The sequence below is a fragment of the Tachypleus tridentatus genome, chromosome 6, assembly GCF_004210375.1.
Source record: "Tachypleus tridentatus isolate NWPU-2018 chromosome 6, ASM421037v1, whole genome shotgun sequence".
Lineage (NCBI taxonomy): Eukaryota > Metazoa > Arthropoda > Merostomata > Xiphosura > Limulidae > Tachypleus > Tachypleus tridentatus.
The window spans coordinates 137,343,755-137,357,476 of NC_134830.1; the positions used below are offsets into that span (position 1 = coordinate 137,343,755).

At 30.6% G+C, this 13,722-nt stretch overlaps 1 protein-coding gene across 1 annotated transcript; it reads left to right on the forward strand.

Annotated features, from left to right (window-relative positions):
• The first annotated feature begins 436 nt into the window (after nucleotides 1-436).
• Nucleotides 437-13,181, forward strand: LOC143253787 (small integral membrane protein 14-like). Its single transcript, XM_076508159.1, has 5 exons — nucleotides 437-573; nucleotides 4,875-4,976; nucleotides 6,801-6,849; nucleotides 7,230-7,375; nucleotides 9,146-13,181. Exons 2-5 carry the CDS (start codon nucleotides 4,902-4,904, stop codon nucleotides 9,185-9,187), a joined length of 312 nt encoding a protein of 103 aa, XP_076364274.1. The 5' UTR covers nucleotides 437-573; nucleotides 4,875-4,901; the 3' UTR covers nucleotides 9,188-13,181.
• Nucleotides 13,182-13,722: the final 541 nt, after the last annotated feature.

Sequence of the window (13,722 nt, forward strand, 5' to 3'; positions counted from 1 at the left end):
GCCGAAATGTGGTTCCTAAGAAGAATGATGCTAATAACATGGTCTAAGAAAAAACGTAATGAGAAGGTAATGGTATAAACAAGCATAACACGCATCGTTATCAAGAAAATAAGAAAGAGACAAGCTGAGTTTACATGTTATGCGATAGGGAAAGAAAAGGTGGAGCATATAGGAATGACGGACAAGATAAAAAGAAAGAAAAATAAGAGAATATAAATAATATAGATGATTGACGGACTCACAAAATGGTGAATAACTGTGGCCAACAACGTAGAATTGTCTGAGAATACCAGGAACAGAAAGAAATGGAAAGTCAGTATCATACTCAGGACACACTTGTGTGTCTGCAATGCTGTATGACATTCAAAAAAGGAGGCTGGTAGTGTCATCTGGTGAATATAAATCTTAACGACACGTCAGATTTTCGAAGCTGTCCCGGATGTAAAATTTGTTGTTAATCGTTACTTGGTGTTTATTAAAACTGATGATATATGATGTTACTACGCATATATTTTTGCTTGTAAATTGAGGAAGAGTTTAACAGTGATAGTGTATCATTGTCCATTACTTCGGGTAAGTTGTGAATTAATATGTCAGGATTAAGCAGACATTATTTTTATTGATTGAATGAAAGTATTTAAGTGTTACCGGTAATAAAATTAAGCAATAGTTTGTTGTTTTTTCAAAACAGGAACCACAGTATTTGTAAAGTTTAAACTAATAATAACGTTCCCAAAAGTGAAACACTAAAATTAAAATTTAGGACTACAATAGCTATAATCTCTACTGGGACATTAATATTAGTACAGTATTAATATTACGATGAGTATATTACAACTAACTGGTTACTTCTTTAGCACGTGACCTAGGAATCAGTAACTTGACATAACAGTAACACTAGTGGTAGTATTACTAGTAACGGTAAAAACAACAGTAAAGCTTAGCCCTAAATATCTTTCATTAACATTACAGCTACAATTGCAAGAACCTTTGTTCTCTATGTATTTGATTCGACGAATTTATTTGAAAACATTCATAGTTGTTATTTTTCATTAAATGCAATATTGTTTTGTGGTATTACTCTAAATGTTGCATTTAAAATTAAGTTATATTTAACTGTATTTGTTGTGTTAACAAAAATGATAAATCGACTCATTTTTAATTGTTAATTATCATTTTGTCATTAAACATGTTAAACCCAAAAGACCTAAATTTTTTTTTTTTTTACATTGATATCTGTTTTAACTAAAACATAGCACATTTCTTCCTTCTTACCACTAAATAATTTTGGGGTTTAAAGGCTCATAAAATGTACACCTGAGAAGTCTTTTTCAAGCCGAAACTTTCCCAGAAGAGGCTTCCTACTGTAAAGGGGGAACATATTACCATTTTCTGCTATGCTGTTAGTAGACTGCAAATTTATGTCTAAGTAATTTTCACTCGATAAAAGCCTGATTTAAGTAGTTTAATTGCCAACACAGTGAGAAACAAACTTGATGTAACTTAAGTAACTAATAAAGATGGGTTAACTGCATTAAGTATGGGGAATCGTTCAAGATTTATTGTATTTACAAAAAACAAGAAAACAATCTGTACTTTCTGACAAAAATGTAGTTCCATTCTGAGTAGGGTTACAATTGAAGAATTATTTTCATTATTCATGGTAGACCTTTACCAATAAAATACATAATAAGGGTAGACATTTCCAGATAAGGATGATACTAGTGTATTATTTATTAAAGGGAAGGGAAAAAACTATATTAAAAAAGTTATTGTGTCAGACTAGTTGGTTAAACTTAAAATATTTAAAACATTAAAATTACAATTAATGTATTACACAAACTGAGATACATTTGTCTGTTGCAAGAGATAATTTCTGGAAGACTTTTACATTCATGTTACTTCAATTTCATTCTAATAATATTCTGATGAAAAATAATTTTAATGATCAGAATATTTCATTATAAAGTGGATTAACTATTTTAACACAGAACTTTAATAAATGTTTATATATATAATTTTTCTTTTTATTTTCAATGAATAATATACTTGTTTCATCAACCATATGTGTATGAATTTCCACAGTTTTTATTAGCTGCTTTATTTGTATATTACTGCTTTATAAATACTGTAATAAGATGTTAACTATACAGGTAGACTTAGTTTCTTCAGGTCTTGATAAAAGTGGATCACCTGCAAGTCAGAACTAAGCTTTTTTTCTAATGGTATAACATTATGTTATTCTAACAGTAAAGTCCTTTCTTCTAATGGTACAACATTATGTTATTCTAACAGTAAAGTCCTTTCTTCTAATGGTATAACATTATGTTACTCTAACAGTAAAGTCCTTTCTTCTAGTGGTATAACATTATGTTATTCTAACAGTAAAGTTGATTCTTCTGATGGTATAACACTGAATTATTATAATACTAAAGTTCTTCCAATGCTTTAACATTTGGTTATTTTAATAGTGAAGTCCTTTCTTTTCATGGTTTAACATTCAGTTATTCTAATTCTAATAGTGAAATCCTTTTTTCTCATGGTTTAACATTCAGTTATTCTAATAGTGAAGTCCTTTCTTTTCATGGTTTAACATTCAGTTATTCTAATAGTGAAATCCTTTCTTTTCATGGTTTAACATTCAGTTATTCTAATAGTGAAGTCCTTTCTTTTCATGGTTTAACATTCAGTTATTCTAATAGTGAAGTCCTTTCTTCTCATGGTTTAACATTCAGTTATTCTAATAGTGAAGTCCTTTCTTCTCATGGTTTAACATTCAGTTATTCTAATAGTGAAGTCCTTTCTTCTCATGGTTTAACATTCAGTTATTCTAATAGTGAAGTCCTTTCTTCTCATGGTTTAACATTCAGTTATTCTAATAGTAAAGTCCTTTCTTCTAATCATATAATATTTGTTATTTTAATAGTAAAGCCCTACAGTGAGCTGTGCATTTGAAACATTGTGCCAGCATCATGTATGAATATGGTGGGTGTAAACACCCAGTTACTACGATATTTGCAGCTGATACCACTAAGTCTAAGTCATGTGCATTTTTATTGTTATTTTATAATGTTTAGTTTTTGTTATATTATAGATCACATGTAATAGTATATATATATATGTGATTGCTTTTGTTTTTAAATTCAGGTGCTCACCATTTATTGAGCTTGCTTTCAAAAGTAACACTAGTCAGACTGTTCTCATAGTGAGATATTTTATAATTTCAAGCCACTGCAAATGTCATGAAAATGTTTGTTTTTTTATTTGAAACTGTTTGGATATTTAGACTACACAACTGAATAGCATAATGTGTACATTTTGAAATGGCTGTTGTAGTTTGCTTGATCAGATTGAGATATTTCTATAATATAAAGATATAATTTCTGAGTTTTTTTGCTATTTATTGAATGTTTTAAATTTTAATACATGCTGAACCCCTTGTGGTAGTTTTAGTAATTTAATGGGTTGAGAAGAACCAAAATAAGCCTAATAATTTGTTTCTATAGTAGAAGTTTGATTAGCAACTGCATTCAGTATTTAAGGTGAGATTACTATTACTACAAAACTGAACAAATGAATGAAGCCTCAGTAGGCAAGAAATAATTGTACCTTAGGACAGCTGGTATGGATATTAACACTTTTGCCAAAATAAAGCAGAGAACAATGCTTTGATCTTCTTAGGTCATCTTCAGGTTAATACCCATACTAACCACCCTGAGATACATTTTTAATTCAAATGAGTTTCTCGTCATCACAAGAAATAATTAGTTGTGATAAAATATTTTCAAATTTCAAATGTACTGATAACAGAATTTTTAGGCTTGGATATCTTAATTGGAGGAAGCTAAATGCAAGAAAACTGGATTTTTTGTTTTGTGATGTACTTCATATTATGTAAAATCTACATAAAATCATAAAGTTTTCTAAAGTTGCATAACATCAGTTAATTAATAGTAGATTTTGATAAACTGTTAGATAAACACTTATTGGACCTCTTTGAAGATTCAACATGTTTGGATATTATTGACGCAGCATGGATTACCTCGTAATCTTTAAATGTGCTCGCATAGAACTGAACTCTAAAATAACAGTTAAAAAAACTGCTGATAAGATTATATTTATTTCTATGCAATATGTGACATAAGCAATATCACAGTATTGATTAGAATGCACAGAGTCAACACTGTCTTTGCTGATATAGTCTATATTCTAGTGATACTAAATTGTATGAATCCACATACATTAGTGCTTATAAAATTACTGAAAACCGCTTGTAATTCTGTTAGAAAAACAAAAAAAGTTTTTCCGGAGTACTTGTGCATATTTAATTTAATGTCCTTTCTGGTTTGTGAAAAATAAAATTTACTTGGAGCATTTGTTTAAATTATGTAAATATATAGTACATTCAGAAGCAATAGAAACTAATTTTTACTCTTTATGTGATCTTTAAATGGCAGTTTGAAGTAATAGTGTATTTATTTTAAAGTTGGGTTGGCAGGTACTGAAAATAGGGCAATTATTATATTTATATACTTAAAAAAACTTTTTGTTTTGTTTTGATCCATTTAGAGCAATATAAGCTACAGACTGACCTATATAGTTTGGGTTTTTAATAGCCTGAACAAATATATATTGTACAGCATTATTAATAAGAAATATTGCATAAAGTCTAAGAAGCATAAATCAGTTTCAGTTTGAATAATCATAACCTTATCAAATGAAGTTCACAGTGTTTATAACTTTGGTATGTGGAGAACATTAAACAATGTACATGTACTGTAAATGGGTAATATTAAAGGTATTTAAATGTGTTAAAATCTTTCTTATGTTGCTCACAGTAATCTAGAAACTTATTTGAGTAATTTTGTCTTCAGCTTGTGCAGTTGACGTAACTGGATACAATGGCTGATTTAGGGTTTGATCCTTGCAAGTGTGTGTGGAGTCATGAGCATGTCATGCAACGACTCATCTCTCTGGTAGGTTTTATTTATTTATATATTTAGGTCTTGAAGTAACATTTAGAACTTAATTTAAACTTTTAAAGTTGAAAGGCTTGTGGTGTTAGGGATTGAAATTTTTTTCAATGCTGACACTTTCTTTGAAAGTTATTTTCTTGTATAACTCAAAAAGAAAGTCACAAATTTTGTGCCCTCAGAGGATATAGTTAGTCAGCTGATGTGTGATACCTTGTTTTCAATATCAGTTTTTAAAATTTTTTTTATCAAATTTTACATTTGTCTTCAACAATGATTACTTATCTTAATATGAAATGGAAAGAAAAACTAAAACACTTGCTATTTTAAAATTAGGGAATCCCATGTTTTTGGCTTATGAGAATGGTATGCTGAGATCTACTAAAAACACTTGTTAATTTGTTATCTTAGTGGCACTACCTCTTAAAAATTATGTTTGGTTAGGTTTTATTGTTGTGTATTTGCAGAGAGACGTACAATTTCTATATTGTTTTTTCTTCTTCCAAACGCTTTACAGTTGACTTCCATTTCCTCATTTCTCGGCAGATTGACTTCAGGCTTAGTCAAATACGTCTAGTCATGATGTTCTTTATTATTATTTGTCATTTTTAAGGATTTTATGGGGTCAAAGGCCAATTAACCACAAAATGTAAGTTTTGGGCTCTTGTGCAGTTACATTTACAACAATCAAGAAGAAAATTAGCAAAAATATAAATTTTTATGAACCCCATAATTTTTTTGGGTTTTGTTCAATTATTCTGCAATATTTCAATCGATTTTGATGAGATGTGGTACAAAGAATATTTACTACAGGTTCTACACATTAACAAACAAAAATGGTGGATTTGCTTATTTTGGATAATTATAGAGGGCTTGATACTCCACAATAATCATAATTTTAGTTTTTTTGACAATTACTCCACTCTGTTTCAACCAACTTACATGGGATATGATTTTTGGGGAAGGGGGAATTGAAAGGTTAAATAAATTCAATTTTATCATTTGGGTCAGTTACTTATTCTTGTTTTAACCAACTTACATGGAATTTGGTACAAAGATACTTTTCCACAAATTTCTTAAAGATGTGGAAACACTTTATACTTACACTAAACCTCAAAAGCCTGATGTTTCTCATGCCCCCCTCTTTAGGGGGTATGCCCTACAGCTTGAGAACCACTAACTTGCAGTAATGTAGAGTACTGTAGGCTGATGTTGTACATTGGCATTTTGGTACACATTTTATTTCAAGTACTCGTGATTGTACATTACTAATATATCCTGGCCATGCTGGGCCAGTTGGTTAGGGAGCCTGACTCATAATATGAGGGTTGCAGGTTCAAATTCTTGTCACACCAAATATGCTTGCCCTTTCAGCTGTAGGGGCATTGTAATGTTATGGTCAACCCCACTATTTGTTGGTGAAAAGAGGAGTCTAAAAGTTGGCAGTGGGTGGTGATGACTGGCTGCCTTTCCTCTAGTTTTACACTGCAAAATTAGTGACTGCTTGTATAGATGTTCCCAATGTAGCTTTGCACAAAATTCAAAACAAACAAACTAATATGCCTATCAGATCAGTGAGCTTAAAGGTTTTTGTTCTTTATCAGCTTTTTTGACACTTTATTTTGAATTACCAGTATTAATATTAACTATCCACTTAAATACATTGCTTTCAAAGTAAACATAAAAGTTTGTATTGTCAGTTTGTATTCTAATATGTTTTTACAAGTTACAGTGGACGACTTCTAGATGTGTGTGTGTGTATATATGAATGAATGTTTGTTTTTAGATACTAGTAGTGGACAAGTACATGTCCAATTGTTTCCTCAGATTCGCAATTCTCAAGGGTACTGCACTGACACCGAATGTTTTCAAGAAAGTAAGTCAGTTACTTTTTGAACTTATTAAGAACAACGAGTGTTGGTTATTGTGAGTTAAAGTATTAAACATTTAACATCAATAATGTTTGAATCTACAATAACGAAATAATGTCAAATTTATCTGATACTAGTTTCAACATTTCATGCCCTTCAGACTATAGAAGACATGTGGAATGTCAAAAACTAGTACATGTATAAATTTGGTATTATTCTGTTGTAAGTTATTTTAGATGCCATGACGTATTTACCTTATATTTATTATCAAACATAAGAATACTCCCACATGTATGGAATAAATTTTTAAACATCTGCATAAAATATACATTTAGAAATTATTAGAGACAATATTCCATGGTTTATAAATTTATTAACTTGGCAGTGCCTGGACCACAGGGGATGCCATCTGGTAGCAGTGAATTCACCTTGATGTTATTTGTGCTGGGTTGGCTCTTAATGTCAGTCCTGTTGTATTTTCTTCGACCAAACTCTTTACGGGGAAGTACGTCTGCAAAACCTTCGGATCAGGTACATGAAGTTCTTAATAATGTTTTAGTTGTACTTTTTATTTATATTTGTAATTTAGTAAAATACTCTTTGGCAATCGCCTTTAAAGTGCAGCAGTGAATATTGTTAATTATTTATAGTGTCCACAAAGTTTCATCAAGAAGGACTAATTAAGTTATACACTAAGATCCTGATGCTGCTAAGAAAATTATACAAACTAATAATAGAAAACTTGCACATTTTGTAGTTTTACTTGTGGACTTTGTTGGCTATTTGACATTTAATAAATTCAATTTCTAACATTTATCAGGAACTAAGTGACTTTTGATATACTGTGATAAATTGTCAATAGAAACCATGACATTATTTCAACTTAATTGTAAAACTGATCTGACAATCTTGTATAGTGAAGAATATGCAGCTAAGATTAGAAAGAATTTTTGATAAAATAAATTTGGTTGGGTTTGGTGTAAGAATTATCAATGAATGTTAAGAAAATCTAGTTCTAGCAATATTTAGTTTGACAGCTCAGGAAATGCATCACTAGGCTAGGAATTGTCTAAATGGTTAGCTTTCAACTAGAGGATTCATGGTTTGTAATACTTTATCATAAAAATATGCACCTCGATTTGGGGCTGTGGATATGTTAAGAGGGTTATGTTCAAATTCCACTATTTGATCTGACAAGAGACCTATAAGAAGTGTCTGTGGCTGTTGTTGACTAGTTGTCCTCTAGATAAAATATGTTTCACTTTGTATGAAAATTCTTATAAATAAATCACAACTTATAAAATTATGAAACAAATAAACCCATTAGTATTGTTGTCACCTAAAGTAATATGTTAATGTCTTGAAAATAACCAGCTAATCAAAGTTATGGTTTCTTATTGTTAGCATTCCAACTATCCAGGAATCAAAATATTGCTGTTATCATTTTTCATTTTCAATTAATTCAAATTTGTTTGGGTTAATTGATTAGTAACTGATTCATGAAGTGTTCACTGTTTGGCTTTCTGTTATAGTCTTTGCTAAGATGGTTGTAAATTCCAGAGTTATTAAAAGAGTTGTTATGTGAATGTTCTTTGATTCTGATAGCTAAGTTTGAGTCATTGACCCAAGAGAGAGACAAATTTGTATAACACCAGTGATATTTTTTTCTTTTGCAAAAGATATGGTTAAACAGGAAAAATATTGTGTATCTATTTGTTCAGTTTGAAAATGACTCACAAGCTGACATGGGGATGAGTTAATTGCAGAATACTTTTGATTTTACTTTTTAATTTGACGTTTCGGGAACCAGTGATATGTAACATCATGGAGATAAAACACTTGGAAACGTTGAGGTCAAAAGTTTTGGAAGTTGTAAACCTTATTGATATATTTAAAAATACTTTTGTTGTTGGGTACTAGAAGAAAGGTATTTTTTAATCATCTATTTTTTTAATATTGAGAAGATTGTTTAAATTTGAGTGCAGAGAATATTGAGTTTATGGTTGAGGAGCAAAAAGGGATTCTTAGTTGTTTTGTTTTATCTAGAAGTCATCAACTGGAACAACATTCAATACCAAGTGATACCAAAAGCTAACGTTTTCTTGCCTGTACTTTCATTTCAGCATGTTTTTACCTTACTGTTAGAAAACTAAATTAATAAGTATTTTAGTTCATAGAGCATATAAACTTATCAGCTGTTATGGATGTATGCAAGATAGAGGTATTTGTTGTGGCTGGTAATTGTAATTTTGTTATTTTGTATAGATGAAAATGTGGTATGTAACTTTTTTTTTTTTACAGGGACCAAACTATCAACCACCTCCAAATGCTCCTGTCCATTAAAGAAAAACAAACAAACCATAACTCGGATACAGTCGTAATGTATTTACATCTTGCAAAGAAAACTGCTGGTGTGGGTGTCTTTTAAAAACTATGTGTTGAACTACTTTCAGTGACCAAGAAACTAAATAGAATTTAAAAATGAGAGAGAGAAGAAATGGTGTGTAAGTTTGTTAATTATTTAAAAATTAAAATTTATTATATAAAGCAAGTGAGGTGTGAGCACATGCTTTAAAACGTTAGTGTTTGAAACTTAAATGAGGTAATTCTTTAGGTTTAATAATGAAAGAACTGGAAAATGTTGATTCACAAAGTTATCTTTTAAAATGTTAAGACAAAAATATTTGTCTGTGTACTAAACAACAATAGTTTAATTTGTTTGAAAATCTTGGGTTCCTTGAGCTATATAAAAAAACAGTTTTTATCATTAACAATCTAAATGGTTTGTAGTAACTGAAATGTGTGCATTTTGGTTTGGTTTTTAATAATTTGATTAGAAGTAAAGATTCTTTGGTCCATTACACTGTTTGGTGCATTTTGAGTAATTTTCAAGGGTGATCAACTTAATTGTGGTTTAGTCTATTCCTGAAATTGTTTGAAAGTATTTTTAAATTTTATTACCACAAGATGTGTATTTCTTTTCTTAGTTTAAAAAAAAAAAATTTCTGAGCTCCTTACTACAGGGTATGTGTTTCTTTTGCTAATAAAAACAACTAAAATGTCTCCAAGTTCTTTTTTCCTAGGCATCAGATTTCTGCCTGTAATAAAAACAAACTCATTTTCAAATTGGTGTTTGTTTTTCAACAAGGGGAAAACGTTTTTGTAGTTGTAAGATTTTAAGTTTTATATTTTAAGCTAGATATAATCGATCTTTTCAGCAACCAGTTGTTGTAGTTTTGTTTCTTTCTGAAAGTGAATGATTTACTATAAACCTGAGAATTTTCTAACAGCCATACAAGGCATAGAAAGTAACATTTGTATAAAGATCAGTGGAAGAAATGTAGTGAATAAATAATAATGAAATCAGTACCATCTTTCAGTGCATTTCATTTTCTGTCTCTAGGTTTTGGTATTGTAAATAGTCAAAGATAAATATATCTTTTGGATGGATATCAAACAGTTTCATGTTAAAATAGGAAATTCTTGTGTTTTTTAATATATAATCAATCTGAAAGATTTATTTTGATATCGAACTTAATTCTATTTCAATATATCATTGTTGTGACCAAAAAGTAAATTCTCCTAGCTAGAAATATCATGTACTAAATAATTGTTATTTACAGATCTTTTTTTTCCATTTCACTTTTTTTCTTTTTATCAGATACATTGTTTTATTATAGCTTTTAAGAGAAACTTGTATATATTAAGTTTATAAACCAGGATATTTCTGTATAATTGTACCGAATTTAACATACTGATGTATTGTATGGGAACAAAATATTATTTTTCAGCTGTAAGTATGTTCTATTCAAACATCAAGTAACCTGAATCATTGTTTGTGTCCCTAACTGTTTCTGAAAAGATATTGTGCTTTTTCATGTTCAGAAATCTTTATTTTTCTTAGTATTAGCAGTACAGGAGATTATCTTTTGTCAAAGTCCTAAAAATGTAGGGGTCATGGTAAAGAAAAATAATATTAATATACACAATAAGTTTAGGACACATCTCTCTTCATTATACGAGTTCAGCGAGAAAGCTGTCTTAACTTTGTGTGATTGGTCCAAAATTCCATATTTCATTTCAAAATTGTACTTTAGCAGAAGGTGATTATGAGCAATGTTATCATTATGTGACTTGAATTACAGAATTCTAATTGAATGTTTAAACTTGTTTAGGTGAACGTGTGTACATATAACTGTATTCTTGATTATATGATGCATTCCTTCATCCAAAGCTTCAGACTTTAGTATTTATGTATAGAATTTTTTGTTTGTAAATTGGCACTGAATTAATGTAAATCTGAATTTAGTTCTGTAATTCTAAAATAATTACAGTGTATTTTATTGAAATGTTTAACTTTATTTTTTTAGAAGAATGTTATAAGATTCCATTGTGTACATTGTGTGTCAAGCATTTGAATTCTTAGAAAATCTGAGAAGCATGATTTGTGTAGCTTTCCCTCTGTTCAGTATTGTTCTGTAACTTAAGATTTATGAATGTGTTACTGTGTTTCCTCAGAACCCATCTATCTCTATCATTTTCTTATGAAAATTTTCTCTTTCAAAATAAATGTTTCTTATTCATAAAATACAAAAGTAAAATAGTGGGGAAATAAAAAGATTGGAGACACCATTGAAAATGTGTGTGACAAGTTTGTGTGGAAGAGTCTCCTGTGGGTGTGTCAAGATGTCTGTATAAGTGTTTGAAGGAGTCTCCTGTGGGTGTGTCAAGATGTCTGTATAAGTGTTTGAAGGAGTCTCCTGTGGGTGTGTCAAGATGTCTGTATAAGTGTTTGAAGGAGTCTCCTGTGGGTGTGTCAAGATGTCTGTATAAGTGTTTGAAGGAGTCTCCTGTGGGTGTGTCAAGATGTCTGTATAAGTGTTTGAAGGAGTCTCCTGTGGGTGTGTCAAGATGTCTGTATAAGTGTTTGAAGAAGGTATTTTTGTTGTGTATTTAGAAAAAGGTTTTTTAAGAACTTTGTGTAAAATATTTTAACATTTTTTTGTAAGCCACAGGCTGTCAAGAACTTGTAACTTTTTTTGCAAAAAGTCAGTGTTGCTGCTTGTGGCTTCAGTTGAACCTTAGAATAATATCTTTTTCATCTCACTTTTCCCACAGTTTTTACAAAGAATTAAATTTTTGTTTATTTTTATGTATGGTTGTTTATGTTATTTTTTTTCCATATTTGAATTATTGGACTGTCACAAGTTTTACTTTATTTTGTATGTAAATATCCTATTGTTTAGCCACTCTGTCTGTGTGTGTGTTTTGTTCTCACGTGAAGTTTAGTGCAACTTATTTTGTTTTTTGTTTACATCTCCATTTTTTCTATTGTACTATTTGATTGCTTGTTTGTTTGTTTTGAAATTTTGTGCAAAGTGGGCTATCTGCACTAGCCATCCCTAATTTAGCAGTGTAAGACTAGAGGGAAGGTAGCTAGCCATTACCACCCACTGCCAAGTCCTAGGCTACTCTTTTACCAACAAATAATGGGATTGACTGTCACATTATATGCCCCCATGGCTGAAAGGGTTAACATGTTTGGTGCAATGGGGATTGGAACCCACGACCCTTGGATTATGAGAGGAGTGCCTTATTCTCTTGGCCATGCCAGGCCCATTTGATTGCTACTGTTTGAAACAGTGCATTTTATCTCTTTACTTAAATTACACTAGTAATGTTAGATGGAGAAACAGAGTATTATAGGCCCATGAGTGTATTGATTTCAACAGTATAAGTCCATGAGCATATAATTTCAACAACATAAAGCTTTGAGTGTGTACTACCGTATATAAGGTTAATTTTATATCAATGAGATCAGAGCCTAAACCTTGTATAAGCCCAAAAATACAAAGAATTGGTTCAACCCTCAGGAAGAGAAACAGGAACATGTGATCGAATAATTCTGACCACATGCTTTTTTCCAACATCAAGATAGCACTGTTTCTATGTAATTTTATATTGTTATCTGTTGCTGTACAAGATGTAACTGATTATTTTATGACTTTAAACAATATTTACTAATTAGACTTAAATGAGGAAAGATTAAGTGAAACATATGGCAATTTTAAAAGCCATTTTCTAACACTTTACACGTATTTTTGTAATGGACAAAACAAATAGGTAGCATTTCAGAATGGTTACATGTTAACCTAGGTAACACAGCTGTTTTCGGTACCTTCATAGTACATGTGTTTGAGAGTATTTTGTACGATTTGTTTTGTTATAAAACAAGAAAAGTATTGTATTTTGTGATTGCACGGTAAGACTGTAGTTTGTATATTCATGTGTATCGTGTATCTTGAAGTTTTGAACAAAATATTTCTTGTACAAATTACTAAGAGACTAGATTTCTACTTTTTATTTTAAAAGCCAGTCTGTTTTAACCAAGCCGTTTGGAGAACTTAGACATTTGTTTTACTGCAAAGTGGATGGCGCTCCTGGAAGAGTTAATAATTCTTGTTAAGTGAGCCTCGTTTGTTGTTCTTTCTTTCCCAAATTCGATACAACGTGTTGTACTGACATAATATAAATCATGTGGGTCCTACTCAGAGCTGCAGCTAGGAATTTTGAGGCAAAGGGCAAATTTTTTCAGAAGGGTCACCTTCTTAATCCAGCAAGTGTGGAATAAGAAAATAATCCCAGAACTTTAAAAAAACGTCTTTTCTCAACATAATTGGAAAAAAACGTCTTAATGGTGGCCCTAGGCCTACTTGCTAATGACATAAACAGATGCTGCTAAGTGACAACGTTTTGTAGAAAATTGAGAACGTTTTCAATTGAGCAGGAGGTATCTTTACTCTTATGTGGATAGACTAACCAAGAAATGTCCAGTTCTTGAGGTGTGTAACTCTACAGTGTTTTTGGGTTTTTCAGTG